Source organism: Pan troglodytes, chromosome 3, assembly GCF_028858775.2.
Source record: "Pan troglodytes isolate AG18354 chromosome 3, NHGRI_mPanTro3-v2.0_pri, whole genome shotgun sequence".
Taxonomy (NCBI): Eukaryota; Metazoa; Chordata; class Mammalia; order Primates; family Hominidae; genus Pan; species Pan troglodytes.
The window spans coordinates 101,902,635-101,925,749 of NC_072401.2; the positions used below are offsets into that span (position 1 = coordinate 101,902,635).

Here is a 23,115-nt window from a genome sequence, read left to right on the forward strand (position 1 = left end):
TCTATCCGTTGTTAAAAGTGGGGTAATACCAGCACTTTGGGAGGCCAAGACAGGCAGATCATGAGGTCAGGAGATTGAGACCATCCTGGCTAACATGGTGAAACCCCGTCTTGACTAAAAATACAAAAAAAATAGCTGAGCATGGTGGCAGGCACCTGTAGTCCCAGCTACTTGGGAAGCTGAGGCAGGAGAATGGTGTGAACCTGTGAGGCAGAGCCTGCAGTGAGCTGCGATTGTGCCACTGCACTCCAGCCTGGGCAACAGAGTGAGACTCTGTCTCAAAAAAAAAAAAAAGTGGGGTATTAAAGTCCTTCAATGTTATAATATTGCTCTTTATTTCTCCTTTCATGTCCATTAATATTTGCTTTATGTATTTAGGTGCTCCAATGTTGGTTGTATATATATTTACAATTGTAATGTCCTGTTGATACATTGACCCCTTTATCATTAAATAATGACATTCTTTGTCTCTTGTGACAATTTTTGACTTGAATTATATTTCATCAGGTGTAAGTATAGCTACTCCTTCTCTCTTTATTATTTGCATGGAATATCTTCTTCCATTTCTTTACTTTCAGCCTATGTGTCCTTAAAGCTTAACTGGGTGTCTTGTAGGCAGCATATAGTTGGATCTTGTTTTTATTCATTCAACCATTCTATGTCTTTTAACTAGAGAAATTAATTTATTTGTATCCAAGGTCATTATTGATAGGTAAGGACTCATTGCTGTCATTTTGTTATTTGTTTTCTGATTATTGGTAGCTTTGTTTCTTTCTCTCTCATTGTCTACCTTTGTAATTTGGTAATTTTCTGTAGTGTTAATCCTTGATTCTTTTCCCTTTATCATTTATATACCTGCTGTAGTTTCTTACGTTGTGGTTACCATGAATCTTCCATAAAACACCTTATAATCAACTATTTTAAGCAGATAATAACTTAAATTCTGTTGCATACAAAAACTCTATACATTTACCTTTCCCCTCACAATTTTCTTTTGATGTCACAATTTTCATCTTTTAATATTGTATATTTATTAACAACTTGTTATACGTTTAGTTATTTTTGACAATTTTGACATTTAACCATCATGCTAGAGATACACGATTTACACACCACTATTACAGTATTAGAGTGTTCCTGATTTTACTATGTATTTACCTCTTCAGTGAGTTTATACTTTATAGATATGTCATATGTATTTATAATAGTAATTGTCATTTTTTAAGATTCCCATTTGAAGAACTCCTTTAAGCATTTCTTGTAAGGCAGGTCTAGTGGTGATGAATTCCTCCAGCTTTTCTTGTTTGGGAACAATTTTATTTCCCCATTTTGAAGGAGAGCTTTGTTGAACATAGTATAGTTGGCTAGCAATGCTTTTGTTCTTTCAGCTCTTTAAATATATTATTCAATCTCTCTTGATCTGCAAGGTTTCTATTGAGAAATCCACTGATAACCTAATGGCAATTCCTTTACATGTGATTTGATGCTTTTCTCTTGTTGCTTTTAAATTTCTCTTTGTCTATGACTTTTAAGAGTCTGGTTATAATGTGCCTTAGAGAGGATCTCTTTGGGTTGTATATTTTGGAGGGCCTTTGAGCTTTATGCATCCAAATGTGTATATCTCTTTTAAGATGTGGGAAATTTTCAGCAATTATTTTATTAAATAAGCTTTCTGTCTCTTTCTTTGTCTCTTTTTCTTTTGTAGAATGTGCTTGCTTAATGGTGTTCCATAAGTCTTGTAGGCTGTCTTCACTATTTTTTATTCTTTTTCCTCTGATGGAGTAATTTCAGAAGACCTATCTTTAACTTCACAGATTTTATCTTCTGATTGATCTCGTCTGCTCTTGAAGTTCTCTAATATATTTTTTATTTCATTGATTGAATTCTTCAGCTTCAAGATTTCTGTTTGGTTCTTTTTATATCTGTCTTTTCATTGAATTTCCTAATTATATAATGAATTGTTTTCCTGATTTTATTAAATTGTCTATTTGTATTCTCTTGAATCTCCAAGTTTCCTTCAGTTCATTATTTAATTTTATTTCATTTTTATTATTTTTCTGAGACAAAGTCTCACTCTGTCACCCAGGCTAGAGTGCAGTGGTGCAATCTTGGCTCACTGAAATCTCCACCTCCCAGATTCAAGAGATTCTTCTGCCTCAGCCTCCCAAGTAGCTGGCATTACAGGTGTGTGCCACCACACATGGCTAATTTTTGTATTTTTAGTAGAGACAGGGTTTTGCCATGTTGGCCAGGCTGGTTTTGAACTCCTGACTTCAAGTGATCTGCCCGTCTCAGCTTCCCAAAGTGTTGGGATCACAGGCATTAGCCACCACACCCAGCCCAGCTCATTACTTTAAATCACTTTTCAGAGAGTTTGTAATTTCTGCTTCTTTGTCACTAGTTATTGGAGAACTATGGTTTCTGTGTGGTACCATGCTTCCTTGCTTTCATGTTCCTTGTGTCCCTGCATTGATGTCTGCACATTTAGTGATGTAGTTTCCTTTTTCAAACTCTAGTAGGGGAAGACTTTCAGTTGCATATGGGTCTGAGGCTGCCAGTTGGGCAGGGCGCCTCTGGTTACATGTAGGCACAGTGGGGTAATCAATGTGTAGCTTCTTTAGTTGTGATCAATGTCAGCAATGAATGTAGGTGCCTCAGTGGCCTAGTTTGTAGGTTGCTAGGGCAAAGGCTTAACAATTCTCCTGTTCTTGTCTTTCCCACAGTGGGGAGTCTTAGCTGAAGAAAACTAATTTTGTGTTTGGTCTGATATGGCCCACAGGCAACCATAGCAGCACTGGGAGCCAGGGCATAGGTGATCAGAGTAGCTGTGGATATAGGTCATGGGCTCAGTGTCTTGTGAGACTACTGTAGCACCTTGGACTTGAGGCACAGGTTCACTTTCCAAGATACAAATGAATGCAGTTTCCCCAGTAAGGCAGGGTCTATTCCTCTGAGGTGCACCTCACCATCTTAGGCCCAGAGTGCTGAAATATAGCTGAGGTTGTGACCCTGGTGGACATGGGACACCACTGGCACAGCTTGGTAGAAAAAGGAGTTCTCTAGAAGCTTGGGTCCAGGGAGCAGAGAATAGCTGTAATTTGGGACCAGGAGTCAACAGAGGTCAGCAAAAATGTAGACACTTAGTGATGAGGTACTATGTAGTGGTGACTCTGGACCCTGGGATGGTGGGACATATCACTACCCCAGGCTCTATGAGGCCGGTACAGCAGCAGCAATGATGAAGAAATGGCAAGACACTGCTGTAGCTTGGACCTTGGTGGGAGGGGTGCAGCACAGCACCAGTCTCCCAAGAGGCAGCATGTCAGACTGCAGGGGTGTAGTGCAATTTTGGGTGGGCAGGCATGTGGCTGTTCAGCCTGGAGGGCAGGGTGACACAACTCAAGCCAGGCCTTAATTCTTTGGGATGTGTTGTGCCACATCTGTCTGGCCCCAGAAATCATGTCCATATGGGTCAGTGGAGCCTCTGGATCCCTGTGGGGTACGGTACTGCATTAGCTATGGCACTGGGGTGTGCAATTATTCTTGTGTGCCAAAGGCTCTGAGCCCCTGTGGGTAGCATGCTGTCTTATCTGTGGTGCCAGGGCTGGGAGTTTACTGCTCTAGTGTAAGTCTGTGATCCCGGATGGTGGTGGTGGGGTATGCTGCCTCATCTATGGCATTGAGGGGCATGACTGCTCTGGTGTGCAGAAGACCTGAGGTCCCTGAGGGTTGGAGCGCCATTTCAGTTCAGTCCTGAGAGGAGGGTGCACAGTAACTGGAATGTGGGGAGTGGAGTAGCTCCACGGAACTTGGCCCTAGGGGGTAGGAAGTAGTAGCAGCTTGGCTGGTGGATGGTATGCTATTATATGGCTTGTTGCAGTGGTAACAAAACATCAGGGATGGAGGGGTGCAATGCATACTCACGCTTGGAGCAGGATGCACTTGTTCCCAAGATTGTACAGGGCAGTAGCAGCATGAGCCATGAGACAAGAGGTAGGGGCTGAGAAGAGGAGGGAGGGGCACAGCATCAGCTCCTTCTCTAGGGATAGCTCAGTATGTAGACTCTGGGGAGCACCCTCGGCTGGGCTCAAACCCTATAAGGACTGCAGAAGTCTCTAGTGCAAAGACTGCATGTATCTGTGGAGATGATGGAGGTTGTTGGGGTCCTCTTGCTTACCTTTTTCCTGCAGAAAGGGGTCTCTTCTGGTTTTGAGTTGATCCCAACTAGGGAAATGGGATGGCAGAGGCAAGGTGTTTCCTCCTGTTTCCTATGTGGCCATCCTGTGTTTCAGTGGTCTACAGGATTTCTGCTGCTGTTCTCCAGAGCTTTCCTTTAGTTATTTTGATCAAGATGTAGTTGCTTATTCATTATTTTTAGTTTTTTGTGGGAAGTGGGAAGAGCACTAGAAGCTTTTAGTTGGCCATCTTGCTGATGTCACCAACATGGATCTATTTTTGTTTTATAATGTTAAAATACTATATCTATGTACAATTGGTCATAATTTACATTTTATATAGAATCCTTACTTATTTTTAATCTCCCAAAAAGATTCTACATAAAATCATCATCAATTTCTAGACGCTTAATAATAGTTTTTGAAGTCGTTGTAAAAATGTAACTTTTCAAGGAAATTAAAACTAGCTGCATGATGTTAAAGAAAATATCAAATGTGAGAACTGTGTGTGATATATTCAAAGACTGAATCCATATTTGCTTATATTTATAGAAAGGAAACAGGACTAGTAATTCTATGGGCTATAATTTTATGTCAACTTCTACCTAAAACAGAAATATGAATTATTTTTAATAATATGCCTGCCTTTAATCGCATGGATGAATATTTCACAAATTTGGTATTTTAACATCTTTGATGCCAAATACATAAAACTAAAGAAGTCTTTAATCTGAAAAAAAACCAGAAGTATAAAGAATACCCTGTTAATAAATTTGTTAATTCATCTTTTGGGGGATGGTGTTTCCTGATTTAGTCTTTAGTTGCAATTCATATTTGAAGTTTGAATGTAAAAAAATGAGACTCAATTTTCTAGTGGCTTATAGGACCAGTCTCATTTCTTTTTAATCCACTACTCAAATAAATTGTTTGTTACTTATTTGGCTTAGGAAAATTAGTTTACATAACTCGAAAAATAAAAATAGCCTAAATGAGCTTTTATTCCACTAAAATCAATTAAACTTATAGCTGGCATTTTGTAAATAAAATTTATTTAAACAAAATGAAGGATCCTTCAGTCCCTCCTTAAAGAGAACTGACAATGTGGCTGCTTCCCAATTCTTCAACTCTGACTTCTCCTTGATAGTCAATCTGTGAAGCAGAGGGAAAAAAATCTCTTCCCAGAACTTCCAGAGAACTGCATCAGTCTTCTCTGACTGGATGCACTGTTTTTGTTTTGTTTTGCTGTTTTTCCTCTAGTGCCTGCCAATTTTTAGCCTATGAAGATGGAAATAATAAAAAATATGGTGATTAATGAATTAAAAAAATGGTGATTAGTGGAGTAAAGGGAATTAATAATATAAAAATAACTTCTTTAATAATGAGATATATGATATAGAAGAAGATAATTATTAAAAGTTAAAAGCATAATAATTTGATTCAAATTCCTTGAACACAAGAGGAAGAAGTTAGACTAAGGTGATTACTTAGAATATTTGCTGTGAAAATAGAGCACTCATAATTTTTAGTGTCACTCATAATTTTTTTATTTTTCTAATTTTTAAAAAGTTTTATGAACCTATAGGTTTATTTCATATTTTTAGTTTATTTATTTTCATCTTTAAACTTTAATTTTAGTCTCAGGGATACACATGCAGGTTTGCTATATAGGTAAACTCGTGTCATGGGGAGTTGTTGTACCAATTATTTTATCACCCAGGTATTAAGCCTTGTACCCAATAGTTATTCTTAATGCTCCTCTCCCTCCTCCTACCTTCCACCCTCAGGTAGACCCCAGTTTCTGTTGTTTACTTCTTTGTGCTCATGAATTCTCATCATCTAGATCCCACTTGTAAGTGAGAACATGCGGAATTTGGTTTTCTCTTCCTGTTTCATTTAGTTTTCATTTAGTTTACATATATCAAAGATGACCAGCACTGAAAGCTTATGAGATTTGTCATTTGTATAAGTACCAGGTAGGATGTAGAAAGATAAAAATCCCTCAGATAACTATGATTTCTGAACAGGAAGACTCAACATTGCCATCTTCCCCTGCCCAACGATCTTCAATTCCTATTGCTCCATTATCCAAAAAACATTCAGTCTAAAACTAAGGGTGGCAAATACGAGCACTAATTGGAATGATAGCATTTTAGATTGTTAACTGTGGTTTCTAAGGTCATCTTTTTGGATACTATGACCAGATTTTGTTAGAAAGTAAGAGAAGACATTTTGTACTTCTGGGAGAGGTCACACTGACAACAGAAACAGATCAAGAACAGTGGGTTTCAGGGCAGAGGACAGAGGGCAATTTCACAGGCTTTATACATTCGCTAGAGCTGGCTCCACTCACCTTAGTCACAGAACACTTAGACATGTCCTTATATGTTCTCCTGGTCTGCATTTTTTTAAACTCAAGTTTTTCTAAACATTTTATTTGTGATGTAATGTTTTCCCTTGTGCTATTTCTCCCTGCCCCCAAACTGATTGGTGTAATTTGTTTTATTCTTGAGATTTTACCCATGAAAATACTAAGAGAGAGAGAGAAAAAAAAGAGCTTACCTGGTATTTCTGTTTTAATTGAACTCTGAGTCTCAGCTTTAGAAGGAAAAAAAGAAAAAAAATCAATACAATTAAATGTTGAATATCAGATCTATTCTCACAATTGTTTCAGGTGGTAAATGAGTATGAATTTTAGCTCATTTCTGATTCACTATTTTCAAATCATAAAATCATGATTCTTCATGATTACAAGAAACTTCAGAGAAGGTTTTTAAGAAAAAGTGGTTCAACCGATTTTTCCCTTAAGGGCCAAATATTTTAGGTTTTGTGGACCATAAATCTCTGTCATAACTATTCAACTCTGCCTTACACAGAGAAAGCAGCCATACACAGTATCTAAAGAATGGGAATAACTGTGTGCCAATAAAACTTTATTTTCAAAAAGTCAGGGTATTCGATTTTGCCCGTGGGCCATAGTTTGCTAAATCTTGCTTTATAGGATCTGGTATACCCTCACACTTTGAATATCCTGAGATAACATAGAAAACAAAAATCCTTCAGTAAGTGCTTAATGAAAGTGGCTGCCATGTGTTGTAATCCTACTAAGACTTGGTGCATCTCATGACCTGTGGAAGAAGCAGCAAAGTTCAGACAGATACTTTTAAAACGTAAGAAATTATTTTATGATATAGTCCAGGAGAGCTTTCTGCAAGGAAAGTCACTTGGAAGAATTATAATCAAAGATCACTTCAACACCTTTGAGTACATGCAGCATTTTCAAGATTTGGCACATGAAAAATACAGAAAATAATCTTGAAACAAATAGAAGCCCAATAATGACATTTTTAAAAGTCCACTTGCTTCCTTTGTATATTCACTTGACTCTCTACATCAGCATCTTAAATTTAACATGCCCCAAACAGAACTCTTGACTGTTATCCTGAAATCTGTCTCTTCCCTTGCTTTCTTGGTTCAGTACGTGGTGCCATTTGTTTTCCAGTTGCACAAAACAAAACGTCAGTAGCCTGTCTTGAGTTGCCTATGTTTCTCACCCTTATCAGCTCTAGTTTCAAAATGTATTCCAAATTCAAACATGTCTCACCACCTTTTCTGCTACTGTCCACCCAGCACCTGTATCTCTCCCCTGAGAACCTGCAATAGCTGCTTAGGAAAATCTTTTTAGATTTAAACTTCACTGCTCCAATGGCTCCCTATTGCTCCTCAACTCATCTCCAACCATTCAGACCCTGTTTCATTGTACTCCACCTCGTGGCTTTGCTGTGGCAGATTGAAGGCACAATGCCCTTTCTGCCTTGAAGTTTTCTTTTCTTTCTTCCTTCCTTCCTTCCTTGCTTTCTGGCTTGCTTGCTTGCTTTCTGACTCTGCTCAGAAGTCGCTGTTCAGAGAAGTCTCCCCAACCACCTTCACCAAATTGTTTCCACAGACCTTTTCACATCATTCCATCTCATTGCTTCATTCATTCAACAGTACTTTTATTACTACCATGTATGTACTTTTGTCTTTAAAAAATTATTATTTTCTGTCAGAACGTAACTCCATGGGGGCAGATATCTTATCTTGTTCAGAGAAGTGATTCCAGTGCTTACCAGTAGAAACATATGGATAGAATGAATGACAGTAGAAAATAATAATATAAAAAACTAATTCTACCTACCTGATTTCAACTTTTAAAGAAAGATGAATACTTTATTTAAAATTTCCTAGTTGGATAATTATAGTTACTATTTGTAAGCAACTTTTATGATCAGTTTCATATCTTATTAGTTGATACCTATAAGGGAAATATTATATTTCCATTTTGCAGATCTGTAAACATTAGCTGAGAGTAGTAAAATTAATTTCTTAAGGAAAAAACCAGGTATATAGGCCAGGTCTGTTAGCTCTAGTTTTCATCTTCTTTCAGTAAAATGGACAGCTTTTCCTTCCACTAAACTGTTCCAAATAGAAAGCTATGTAATTAATTCCTACTTTTGATAACTAATTAAAACACTTTTGAACATGGCATTATGCTGCATTTGAAAGATACAATTAAAATATCTATTAGCTGCAAGAGGGTTAGAATACAAGGAAATCAAAATCCTCATTCCTCTTATTATCAGGTCATAACCTTTCTTGGTAGACTTCACTGAGAAGACAAAACCTTCTGATTATCCTTTCTTTGAATTATTTTAGCCTTCAAAAATGTGTGATAATTCTAGAGGAATATAATAAAAGAAATATAACTATACATTAAGGTATAGCTGAGTCTTCATAAAACACATCACTTCAAAACCCTTCTGTTGAGCAGTGTAAGAGGTTTGGACATTTATATATATAAATGAATACATTGATATTTTGAGGACAAAATTCTGTAAGTCTCAAATATTTAATCCAGTATAGAATATATTCCTTTTTTCCCTGAAATCAAGAAGATATTTTAAAAATGATAAAGTGTTTTTACATAAATACAACTTTCAAATTTGGACTCAGTTCTGTGGAAACAAAAGCTTAGTAAAGATGAGTGCTATGGAATATGGCTAAAGTTCTGAGAATTAATGAGTGAAGATATTTTCAATTATTCCTGTTTATTATTTATAACTTTCATGAAACATGTGTTTTTGGGAAAAGGCCAAGCTTTGATCTTAAAAGAATCTCAGAAAAGTCAAATAGCAAATTAGCAGTGTGCTTAGTTAACCATTCTCAAACTTAGATGTTTAGTAAGGACCCAAAACTTAGTCAAGGTGGTTGGCAACTTACAATCTGTTTGTTGAGTTTAATTTTTGAATATGAAATTAAAGTCTTATGAAATGTAAATGAATTTTGAAATGCTAATTACATTAATCCAAAGTTAAACTTTGCTCAAGCATTTAGTTTTTAAATCAGAAATCTTGAACAGCAATACAACAAATAACTTTGCTAAATATTCTTATCTCGCAAAGGATATTGCAGGATATTTTGAACTAACAGACTTACACCTAGAACAAGATAATATAATTAACAGGTGCAAGAGAAAAATATATACGTCTATTCCCATATATAATTATCTACTGATTTGCTGTTGAATAATTTATTATGACCAATTCAAATTCTCTTCATCCTTTCTCCATATGGCATTGACTGAGTCATTAGACATGAGAATACTTCTCATCTGGCTAAACCATGACGTCTGACTAAGACTTTATCATCCTGAGGAGTACTCTTGTATCTGCCTACTTGAAATGATATATATTAATTAAATCGCATATGAGAAATGTTATAACTAAGTCCCAAAATAAGTTTCATAGACAAATGGTGCAATTCACAAAATAAATATTGAAGCTGGGTGGGTAATTAGATAAATTAATCTTTTCTAAAGTGTTGGATAGCCTTGTGTGAGAGATTCTATAAGGTAGTACTGGAAAGCAGCATTAAATAAGATGGAAACATTTAATGAGAAAGTTGTTTCCTTTTCAGCTTTCTTGCAGTTTACTTGGTTATTTTAATGAGAAAATTCTAAAATTTTAATTGGATGCACATATATTGTTAATATCTAACATGTGCTTATCTTAGTTTATTTTTTTAAAGAACAAGCATGTCTCAAGCTCAGAACCTCTAGCAAAGAACAAATTCTAGCTAGAATTTTATTTATTTATTTACATAGTAGTGATTTTTATAGCTATTGTTTATTTATGCCAAGCAAAACTGGTTTTTCATTTATGGTAGTTTATTTTTCAAACAAATTTAAAAATAAGAAGTGCATCGATTTAAAGAAAAACACTAAATAAATAATAGCACAGATGATATACATCTCTAGCAACACTCATGAAGTTGTGGGAAATACCAGGGTAAAATCTAGTAGAGGTCCTTGATGAATATGAATGTGTAGAATTTGAATCAGCATTTAGAGGAAGGAGGAAGAAAGAAGGAATAAAAAATATACAAATGGGACAAATGAAAAATATACACATTCAAGAATAAATGAGGCATAGTGGGCAAGAGGACCACCCTGGTTAGAATTGCAGGTTTAAATTTATTCATTCAGTCAGTATCTTGTCGTATATTTATTGAACACCTACTTGTCAAGTACATGATGCACCTAATTAGAAGCTAGTTGTTTTCTAATTCCTTAGATTTAGATGCTTTGTGTAAAATAGTTTTCATGAGAACAAGTGTGGTATAGTGAAAGGTGTATAGGGTTTGGGGCAAGAAAAACAGGGTTTTAATCTTTTAAATTTAATCTTAGCCAAGTCATTTAGTGTTTCTGAACTTGTTTCCTTATTTGTGAAATTGGTATCATATATACTTACTTTCCCTGGCTTTTATGAGAATTACTATGACTAAAAAAATAGCTAACATGTATTGTGTTTTCGTGTGTGTGTTTATTTCTTTATATGATTTATCACCCTTAATCTTCACAAAGATCCTGTGAAAGTATAATCCTATTTTAATTATTTTACAGATGAAGAAACTGAGGCACCGAGAAGTTAAGTAGTGGATTAAAAACCACATAGCACAAATAACTAGTTGTGCTGTTTTTTGAACGTAAGCAATCAGACATCATAATCACTATTCATAACCAATAAGCTAACTTACTCTTGGCATGACTGAAGTGCCAAATTTTTATTTTATGAAGGGTATGATGCCTTGAAGAACAAAGACCTGGGTGTTGATCACTCTCATGTCCAGCTAGTAGCTTATCTAAAATGCGTACTTGGTTATTATAAAATTATCTTTGCTTTTTGTATAAAAATAAACTCCATATTAAACTAAGATAAATTATGCAAAAGGAAATACATTTGATTATTTATTTATTATATATAAATGTTATCAATTCCTACTAAATAGCATACTGGTTGATTATAAATGTTATTAAGAAAAGCCAGATTATCTTTTCAGGCTTCAAATCTCTAATATTGTATTCACTGTGGTAGAAGAAACTCTCACTTGGCAAAACCCTTAAAGGTGTTCCTATCCAAGTACTTGCTTTAGTAGAGTTCTATATTGGAGTTCTGCACATCCCAATTTATCATCTATCTATAATCTTATTCTGCATTCTTGCCTCAGCCAAGTTACAATTCAGTAAAGGGAAAAAGAGCAATAGTCCCTCCTTCCCTGCCAATCCCTTACAGTGTGCAACATATCTCCTTTAAAATCTGGTTATAGATACCAGAATGACTAAGTTACCAGCAAGAAATGCATATGTATTGTTTTCTTCCCTCCATCTCTTCTTCTTTCCTTTCTCTTCTATCCTCAGAAACCAAGAGGATACACAGGTAGCATCACGCTACCTGACTTCAAACTATACTACAAGGCTACAGTAACCAAAACAGCATGGTACTGGTACCAAAACAGAGATATAGACCAATGGAACAGATCAGAGCCCTCAGAAATAATGCCGCATATCTACAACTATCTGATCTTTGACAAACCTGACAAAAACAAGCAATGGGGAAAGGATTCCCTATTTAATAAATGGTGCTGGGAAAACTGGCTAGCCATATGTAGAAAGCTGAAACTGGATCCCTTCCTTACATCTTATACAGAAATTAATTCAAGATGGATTAAAGACTTACATGTTAGACCTACTAGAAGAAAACCTAGGCAATGCCATTCAGGACATAGGCATGGGCAAGGACTTCCTGTCTAAAACACCAAAAGCAATGGCAACACAAGACAAAATTGACAAATGGGATCTAATTAAACTAAAGAGCTTCTGCACAGCAAAAGAAACCACCATCAGAGTGAACAGGAAACCTACAGAATGGGAGAAAATTTTTGCAACCTACTCATCTGACAAAGGGCTAATATCCAGAATCTACAATGAACTCAAACAAATTTACAAGAAAAAAACAAACAACCCCATCAAAAAGTGGGTAAAGGATATGAACAGACACTTCTCAAAAGAAGACATTTATGCAGCCAAAAAACACATGAAAAAATGCTCATCATCACTGGCCATCAGAGAAATGCAAATCAAAACCACAGCGAGATACCATCTCACACCTGTTAGAATGGCAATCATTAAAAAGTCAGGAAACAACAGGTGCTGGAGAGGATGTGGAGAAATAGGAACACTTTTACACTGTTGGTGGGACTGTAAACTAGTTCAACCACTGTGGAAGTCGGTGTGGCGATTCCTCAGGGATCTAGAACTAGAAATACCATTTGACCCAGCCATCCCATTACTGGGTATATACCCAAAGGACTATAAATCATGCTGCTATAAAGACACATGCACATGTATGTTTATTGCGGCACTATTCACAATAGCAAAGACTTGGAACCAACCTAAATGTCCAACAATGATAGACTGGATTAAGAAAATGTGGCACATATACACCGTGAAATACTATGCAGCCATAAAAAATGATGAGTTCATGTCCTTTGTAGGGACATGGTTGAAGCTGGAAACCATCATTCTCAGCAAACTATGGCCAGGTCAAAGACACCAAACACCGCATGTTCTCACTCATAGGTGGGAATTGAACAGTGAGAACACATGGACACAGGAAGGGGAACATCACACACCAGGGACTGTTGTGGGGTGGGGGGAGGGGAGAGGGATAGCATTGGGAGATATACCTAATGCTAAATGATGAGTTAATGGGTGCAGCACACCAGCATGGCACATGTATAGATATGTAACAAACCTGCACGTTGTGCACATGTACCCTAAAACTTAAAGTATAATAATAATAAAAAAATTAAAAAATAAAAAAGTTAATGAGTATGTCATGTTTTCAAGCCATTAGCAAAAAAAAAAAAAAAAAAATAGAGAGCTCAGGAAGAGAAAAAGATTTGAAGTTTTGCAAAGAAGTTTTACACTCAATCCCTCCACAGTTTAGCTATTGAAGGGTGGGGGACCTTTGTTATTGACAACTGACACTTCTTTTGAAGCACCCCTCAGTGCCAACCAATGTAGCTCTGCATATAGTCAATGATAAATGTATGGATTACGAAACCTAGGTATAGTGAGGGCTAATGCAAGGACCTGGTCTGTGGTAAGTTAAATGGTGACTCCCTGACCCCCTACTCCCAAAAGATAGGCAGACCTGGAACCTGTGATCTTATTTTTTTAGCAAGAATATAAAACTAATATAGATCATCAAGACACTGTGAGATTTCTACTCTAAGTAATCTAAACACAAAAGTCACTATCCTCTTTTGCTAAGCATACAGTTTCTTTTTCTGCGGAATGTGTTTTGGGTGAGAATACCAGATAACTGTCACCAATGATGTCAAAGTATAGATCTTTCTATAAATACTAATTAAACATTTGGTGTCTTGTACTTTATTTAAGAAAGTCAAGGTTCAAATAACTCTCTTTATCCCCGATAAAACTCCTTCCTTTGAAACCTTCTCTGTCTGATATTATTGTAGTCCCTTCAACTTTCTTTTAATTAGTTTTACCAAAGTATACCTTTTCCTGTCTTTTGTTTTTAATAAATTTATACTTAAAGTAGGTTTTCTGAATACTGCACATATTTGGGAAGAGGTTATGCTTTTTATCCAGTTTAACAATCTTATCTTTATAAATAAAATGTTTAAGCTGTTTTATTTTATGTGATAAATTATTATAATTGATTTTAAGTACACAATCTGATTGTAAAAATTTTCCATCTGTTCTCTGTTTCTTTTTTTCTTGTTTATTGCCTTCTTTTGGATTGAGTCTTTTTTTAAGATTTATTTATCTCCAGTATTGATTTTACAACAGTATATTTATAACCTTTCTCTCATTTTGGCATTTGTGCCATTGTTATACATTTTGTTTCTACATATGTTGTAAACCTTCCATACATTTTTGTTATTTTATCTTTAAACAATAAATTGTCTTTTGAAGAGACTAAAAATGAGATAAAAGTCTTTCATAGTTGCTCACATATTTACCATTTCTAATGTTCTTCATGCCTTTATTTAGATTGAAATTTCCATCTGGTACCATATTTTTCTGTTCCTGAATGTCTTTACTGATATGAATTTCGCAGCTTTTATATGTCTGAAAAAATATTTACAGAATTCTAGGGTGAGAAGTTTTTTTGTTTTTGTTTTTGTTTTTGTTTTTTTGCTTCCAGTACTAAAAATGTTGTTTCATTGTTTTCTGGCATGCATTGTTCCTGATGAGTCTCTGCTGTAATTTTTGTCATTGTTCTTCTCTATTTAATGTATAATTTTTTTCAATAGCTTCTTTCAAGATTTTCTCTTTATCTCCGGTTTTCCATGATTTGATTATGATGTGCTTTGGTATAGTTTTCTTCAACTTGGGGCTCTTTAAGTTACCTGAATCTATGGGTTTATAATTTTATACACTTGGATTATCTTCCCTTTTGTTCGTTTTTTCTTTTGTTTTTTTTCTTGAGACAGAGTTTCACTCTGCCACCCAGGCTGGAGTGCAGTGGCATAATCATGGCTCACTGAATTCTCGATCTCCCTGGCTCAATCAATCCTCCTGCCTCACCCTCCCAAGTAGCTGGGAATACAGGTGCCTGCCACTATGCCTGTCTAATTTTTGTATTTTTTGTAGAGACAGGGTTTCACCATGTTGTCCAGGCTGGTCTCAAACTCCTGGGCTCAAGTGATTTGCCCACTTTGGACTCTCAAGTGTTGGAACTACTTTGGGGTGGGTGAGACACCACACCTAGCCCTTCTTCAAACATCTTTTCGGTCCATCCTTCTCACATCTTCTTCTGAAATTATATGTATCTTAGGCCCCTGGGTTGTCCCACACCTCACTGATGTTTTATTCTATTTTTCTGGTCTTTTTTCTCTCCAACTTATCTAGTTTCTATTGTTATGCATTCATGTTGAAAAACCCAAAATATTAGTTTTTGTTGATCCACTTTATGGTACATTTGCTTTCCAATTCATTAATTCCTACTCATATTTTTATTGTTTTCTTCCTTCAATTTTTTGGGGGTTTATTATTTATTTTTTCTGCCTTATTGAGATGGCAGTAATTAAGTTTGAACCATTCTTTTTCCTGCCTGATATATGCATTTTAGAGCTATAAATTTTACCGTTAAGATTGGCTTTAATTGTATTGCCAGTTTTGGTACTGCATATTTTTGTTATCATTCAGTTGAAACTATTTGCTGATTGTCATTATGATTACTTCTTTGACACATAAGTTACTGTAGTTTAAAATGTATCAGCATAGAGCTATCTTTTAGTTTTTTTTGTTTAGATTAATTCCTCTTTGATCAAGAGACACACTCTGTATCACTTAAATCATTTAAAACCTGTTGAGACTTGCTTTATGACACAGGCTATGATCTATGATAGTAACGAATTCTTATCTACCTGAAAATAGTTCACTTTCTGTAGTTGAGATAGTTCACTTTCTGTAGTTGAGGTGCAGTGTTCCACATATTTCCATTAAATTGTTTGTTAATCGTATTGATTTATGCTACATCAATACCTATATTTTGTCAACTAATGAGAAAGGTATATTAAAATTTTCATGAGAATTGTGGATTTGTGTTTTTCACTAAATGTTTGCTTTATATATTTTCATGCTATATGATAACGTAAAATTTTTAACTTGTTTTATTTTCCTGGAAAATTAAATATTTTAGTATTATGAAATGTTCCTATTTATTTCGATTTAGTTTTTTTTTGCCTTAAATTCTACTTTTTCTGATATAGATGTATTTATTTCAGGGTATATCCTTTTTCACTCTTTTAAATTTAACTGTTGTATGTCTTTTTTAAGCAACATATAGTTTGGTTGTGTGTGTGTATGTGTTTGTGTGATCATTAGTTTCTATTAATAAGATCATGTCATCTGAGAACAGAGATCATTTTACTACTTCCTTCTCTATATGACTGCTTTTAATTTCTTTTTCTTTCCTGATTGCTCTGAATAGAACTTTCAGTATTATATTCAATAGAAGTGATGAGAGTGGACATCATTTGCTTTGTAGGAAAAGCTTTCAACTTTGTACTGTTGACTATAAAGTTACTTGTGGACTTTTCATATATGAACTTTATTATTTGGGGCAATTTTTAAAAATTTATAGTTTATTGAGCATTTTTATCCTGAAAAGATGTTGAATTTTGTCAAATGTTTTTCTGCAACAATTGAGATAATCATGTGGCTATTGACCTTCATTCTGTTAATGTGGTATATTATATTGATTGATTTTCTTATGTTGAACCATCTTGCATTCCACAAATAAATGCCTCTTGAAACAAGATGTCTAATCCTCTTAATGTGTTATTGAATTTGGCTTGCTAATACTTTGTTGAACGTATTTGCATCAATATTCATTAAGAATATTAGTCTGCAGTGTTCTTTTCTTGTAGTTTTTGTGAATGATTTTGGTATCTGCCTAATTTTAGTCTCATAGAATGCATTTGAAAGTGTTCCTGGCTGGGTGTGGTGGCTCACACCTGTAATCCCAGGACGTTGGGAGGCCCAGGTGGGTGGATCATGAGATCAGGAGTGCAAGACCAGCCTGGCCAAGATGGTGAAACCCCGTCTCTACTAAAAATACGAAAATTACCCGGGCATGGTAGTGGGTGCCTGTAATCCCAGCTACTCGGGAGGCTGATGCAGAGAACTGCTTGGACCTGGGAGGTGGAGTTTGCAGTGAGCCAAGATTGTGCCACTGCACTCCAGCCTGGGCAACAGGGCAAGACTCTGTCAAAAAAAAAAAAAGTGTTTCCTTCTCTTTATTTTTTTATAAGAGTTTGAGGAGGATTGGTGTTAATTCTTCTTTAATTTTTGGTGGAATGCTTTAATGAGGCCATCTGGACCTGAGCTTTTCTTTGTTGGGAGGTTTATTTTATGTCATTATTTTATTTTATTTTTAGGGCTGTTTTAACTGCTAGGCTCTTTGATAACAGTATCTGGGGCCTAAAATATTTCCAAGGGCCTAGTGAAATCTTTGAGATCTCAAACACAGAATTATTGCCTCCATTATACAAAAAAATCAGCAAAATCTAAATTGATAAATGATTGCCTAATGTGTCTACAAAATGCATACAACCTTAAAATCCATTAAGGTCTGAAACACTTCTGATCCCAAGCACTTTGAATAAGGGATATTCAACTTGTATCACTTTTATAACTTTTGATAAATTTTTATAAGTTTTTATAACTTTTATAATTTTATAACTTATAATCTATAAATTCAGTTAACATAGGATGTGGGGGCAATTCAATGTTTGAGAAGGGGGACCTAAAGTCAGAAGGCCTTAAAACAGCCTGTATTCCAACAACAAACATACTCTATCTTCTTTTCAATTGACCTTCACTCAAACAGTTTTCCTTTTCCCAAAATGACTCCTCCCTTCTTTGCAGCTGGTGCTTACTCCTCAAAACTTATTCAGTACTAGACAAAAAAACTCTGTCTCCTCAGAAGGCTCCACCTTTTGTGGTTTGAAACTTCCTTTATCATGTTCTGTCTTGATGGTAAAACCTCATAAACATTTAGCCTTCCCCTGGGTGCTAGAGGCTCTGTTCAGCATGGAGAGAGGTTCTTTGCCCTGAAAGATTTCACTGTTGAGCTAGAGAAGCAGGCAAATCCACATGAAAAAAAAAAATCAGTATTAAACTGACTTTCCAGTGGATGGCAAGTCTTCTTTGGCTTTCTCTTTCTTGAGAATTACATGAATTTGTAGGACTTCTTTTATTTAGTTTATTAAGTTGGACAACTCCTCCTAGCTGGAGCCATTGCCCTCAGATGCTCTCTCTCTCTCTCTGTCTCTCTCTCTCTCTCTCTCATCTCTAGAGAGAGAGACAGACAGGTTGTTTTCTAGTATTTTCAGTATATGACAATATTTTGTGTGTGTGTGTGTACACCATATATATATACATATGGTGTACAATGTGATGTTTTGAGATATATATGTATTGTGGAATGATTAAATCAAGCTGATTAACATATAATCTCACATACTTATTAGTTTTTTTGTGGTCAGAACATTTAAAATCTACTCTCTTAGTGATTTTCAAGTAGAAAATACATTATTATTAATTATAGACATTAGGTTGTAAAATAGGTCTCCAGAAGGTATTCCTCCTGTCTAACTGAAACTTTGTATAATTTGACCAACATCTTCTCATTCCCACCCTACCCAACTCCCCACCTCCAGCTTCTAGTGACTACCATTCTACTCTCTATCTCTATGAGTTCAACATGTTTAGATTCCACATGTAAGGGAAAACTTGCAATATTTGTCTTCCTGTGCCAGACGTATTTCAGTTAGCATAATGACCTCTAAGTTCATCCATGCTTTCGCAAATGACAGGTTTTCCTTTTTTTTTCCAGGCAAAATAGTATACTATTGTGTATATATACCACATTTTCTTTACCTCTTCATCTGTTAATGGACACTTAGGTTGATTCCATATCTTGTCTATTGTGAATATTGCTGTGATGAACATGAGAATTAAATATCCCTTTGACACACTAATTTTATTTCCTTGGATATGTACCCAGAAGTGGGATTACTGGATCATATGATAGCTATAATTTTAATTTTGGGGGAATATTCATACAGTTTTCCACAATGGCTACACTATTTTATATTTCCGTCAACAGTATACAAGATTTCTCTTTTCTCTATATCTTTGACAGCACTTTTTATCTCTCATCTTTTTGATAATGGCCATTCTAACAGGTATGAGGTGATAACTCATAGTGGTTTTAATTTGCATTTCCTTGATGATTAGTAATGTTGGGCATATTTTCATATGTCTGTTGGCCATTTGTATGTCTTTTTTTGTGAAATGTCCATTCAGGTCCTTGGCCTATTTTAAAATTGGGTTATTTGTTTCCTTGCTATTAAATTGTTTGAGTTCCTTATATATTTTGTATGTTAACCTCTTAACATTTGTATGGTTTGCAAATATTTTCTTCCATTTTATAGGTGTATTAGTCTGTTCTCACACTTGTAATAAAGACATACCTGAGACTTGGTAATTTATGAAATAAAGAGGTTTACTTGAATCACAATTCCACATGGCTGGGGAGGCGTCACAATCATGGCTGAAGGTTAATGAGGAGCCAAGTCACGTCTTACATGATGGCAGGCAAGAGAGCTTGTGCAAGGGAACTGCCTTTTATAAAACCATCAGGTCTCATGAAACTTATTCACTGTCACAAGAACAGTATGGAAAAGACCTGCCCTCATGATTCAGTTACCTCCCTCCAGGTCCCTCCCATGACACGTGGAAATTATGGGAGCTACAATTCAAGTGAGATTTGAGTGGGGACACAGCCAAACCATTATCAATAGGTTATCTCTTCACCCCGTTGATTGTTTCCTTTTCTGCACTGAAGCCTTTTCATTTGATACAATCTCATTTGTCTAATTATGCTTTTGTTGCCTTTGCTTTTGATGTTATATTTGAAAAATCATTGCACAGACTAATGTCAAGAAGCATTTCTCCTAGGTTTTCTTCTAGTAGGTTTACAATTTAGGTCTTTTGAAAATGTAAATAATATCATATCATTGCCCTGCTCTCAACTCTCCATCACATTGTGTATCCAATTAGAATAAAATTCACTGTCCTTACCATGGCCTATGTAGCCCTGTCTGGACTGACCCCTTCTTCCTGCTCTAATGGCATGTGCTATCTTTTCTTCCCTTCATTCCTTCCAATCAACCACAGATGACTCCTCTTTATTCAAACAACTTAAATCCACCCACATATCAGCACCTGTGCACTTTGTATTTCCTCTTTGAATTCTCTTTCCCAGATATCCATATGTTCACTTCTTGACTTTATTTAGTTCTCTTTCCAAATGGCACTTGTTCAGAGAGGGATTCTTTGAACACCTTATGAAAATTGGCACTACCATCACCACTTGCTTTTTTTTTACTGTTTTATTATTATTTAGAGTATCACTGATATTGAATTATTAATATTTAACTTATTTATCTTTTTCATCCACTAGAAGGTAAATTTCATGATAGCATGGTCTGTCTAATATACAACGATTTATCACAATCCAGAATAGTGCCAGGTACATAGATAATCCTCTGAAAGATTTTTAGTAAATAAGATAATTTTTAATTCAAAAAGCCCACATTTTTTAAATAATAAAGTCAGAGCACTAGATTAATGAGAAGTTCTATCTTAAAAATTCTAGGATTCTAGAAATTGTTTCCTTTTAAATAGGAAAAATACACACCCCTCTAAAAGAATAGGAAAAGATTAGAGAGAAATGTTTTGAGTATGATCTTCTTTTTTGATCTGAATTCCAACTTTCTAGGGAATAAAGCAACAAATCTCACTAACTCTTCTACTCTAAATTAAACCTGTACTTGTTTTCATCTTTAGATGAAATACCCACAATGTACTTGTCTGATATTTCCTATCCAAGGAACCATTGCCCAGATGTTTAAGAGGGAGCTGAATCTTCAGCTGTTCAACATTTAACCAACAGTAGATTGTTTTGTTTTGTCTCTATCTCTCTGTCCTGTATCCATTAATCCTAAAAGTGTTTATGTGTGATGGACGGAAAGGGAGTGGTGCTCTGCTAACCAGGAATCTGGGAGAGGTCCCGGTTTCATCACTTGGCAAATGGAAATGTGTGCAAACACATTATATCAAGTAGGGTCCATGTTGGGCAATAAGCACCTTGAGAAAAGAGAGGGATCTAGGGAATAATGGCTGACCCAGAAATAAATGTAATAATAAATTCTAAAAATTTTTGTATAAAACTTGTTTGTCAAATAACAAAAGCAATGGACAACAGTAAATACGCTTATTTCATTATCCTGCTTTCCAGAGTGTTTCATTTCTTAAGAAAATGGCTTTGATGTATTTTTTAAACTACTTGGAAGAAAGCCATTTTAAACTGAGTTTAGAAGCTAAATCAATACAACAGTCCCCAGAACTGAGACGCAGAGAGCATTCTACTTCATGAATTGAAGTGGAATTAAAAGTCTTAACTGACTCATGGGCTGACCACATACTTCTGAAATGTATGTAATAGGTTTAATAAATCACAGTCCGTGAATGACATTTTCTTCCTCACAAGTCACTGAATGGGTGAGTATTTAGTGCAGGATACAAATTATTTGAGTTTAATTTTCCAGAAGCTGCTATACACTTTGCAGATATATATATATATATATATATATATATATATATATATATATATAGTAGTTTTATTTTTATTTTATAGGGGCCATCATATTATACGTAGATGAATTTTGGTTTCCTGAAGGTGCCTTTTAGATATATATTACTTACAAAATAGGTTCTACTTATCAGAAACCAAACCACTACTACACGAAAATGTTATTCATATGAAGAAGAGATGATTCTGCTCTTCAAATTCCTCTACGGGGTGACTGTCTCATTAAAAAGAAGTAGTAGTTTACAATTACGGTGTGAAATTAGACTCCTTCTAGGCAAACTTCTGTATGTTGTGCTTGAGATGATTACAATAAAAAAGAGACAATTTATGTTTCTGAAGTTTCTAGACAAAAGTAGGTCTTGGACAGCCACAATTTCTACTTGTCATCTCTTTCTACCTTAGAGATTTCCCAAGAAAAGACTTAGACATTATGAGTCATCTGTAGCCATTTCTTAGTAAGGACTATGGATACACCAAAAATGCACCCATTACTTATATTCCTAACTCTTCCAGTCAAGTGTGTTTACTATACATAGAAATTACTTATATCATGGAGTCCAGAATGTGAGAAGTACCTGTTGTGAGAAAACTGGAACTGGAAAGCTGTCAGAAATTATGGGAGTTCTAGCTTCTACTTGTCTCTCTGCCTCGCACAAACATTTTAATTTTGCTCACAGGGTATTCCTATCTCCCAACATACTCTCCATTCTTTTCTGTCAATTTGTTTACTCATAATAACTGCTTCTGGATGCCGTAGGTATGCACATGAATTGCCATGACTACCGCAGACTCCCACTACTAAAGTTCGCACCTTCAATTCCTGTAGCTAACTCCTGCTGTTTGTTTGTTGGGTTTTCTAGTTCAAACTACTCAGAAAGAAAATTTGATTGGCTAAGCTCATCATTTTCTTTCCTTCTGTTTTTCAACAAAGCTTTATAAAAAATATGATTTACACACCATTAAATGCACTCATTTTAAGAATACAAGTAGTAATTTTTAGTAAATTTGTAGAGTTGTACAACCATCATCATAACATAATCTAGTTTTAGAACAGCTCCATCAAATGAAAAACTCCTGTGAGCTTATTTAGAGTCAATCCCCACTCCCATCTCCAGCTGCAGGCAACCACTTATCTGCTTTCTGTCCTTATAAAATGTCTTTTCTGCATATTTACTGTAAGTGGAATCATACCACATGTCATGTTTTGTGTATGGCTTCTTTCATTGAGTATAATGTTTTTGAGGTTCATGCTTGATTACAATAGCTTTAGAATAAGTTTTGAAATTGGGTTGTGTCCTCTAACTTTGTTCTTTTTCAAAAGTGTTTTGACTATTCCAGGTCCTTTTTATTTCCGTACAAATCTAGGG

The 23,115-nt window shown here is 35.3% G+C and overlaps 1 protein-coding gene and 1 long non-coding RNA gene across 3 annotated transcripts in view; one reads left to right on the forward strand and one right to left on the reverse strand.

The window, feature by feature from the left end:
- LOC134809901 (uncharacterized) overlaps positions 1-23,115 on the forward strand; it is a 357,341-nt gene that overhangs the window by 249,755 nt on the left and 84,471 nt on the right. The window lies entirely within an intron of this gene.
- The window catches only part of EMCN (endomucin), a 122,604-nt gene that overhangs the window by 45,568 nt on the left and 53,921 nt on the right, over positions 1-23,115 (reverse strand). The window contains exon 5 of one of the 2 annotated variants that reach the window (XM_016951918.4): positions 6,735-6,770. The exons of the other annotated variant lie outside the window; for it this stretch is intronic. Coding sequence (XP_016807407.1) covers positions 6,735-6,770 — 36 coding nt within the window. The remainder of the gene's footprint in view (positions 1-6,734; positions 6,771-23,115) is intronic. 2 annotated transcript variants of the gene reach the window in all.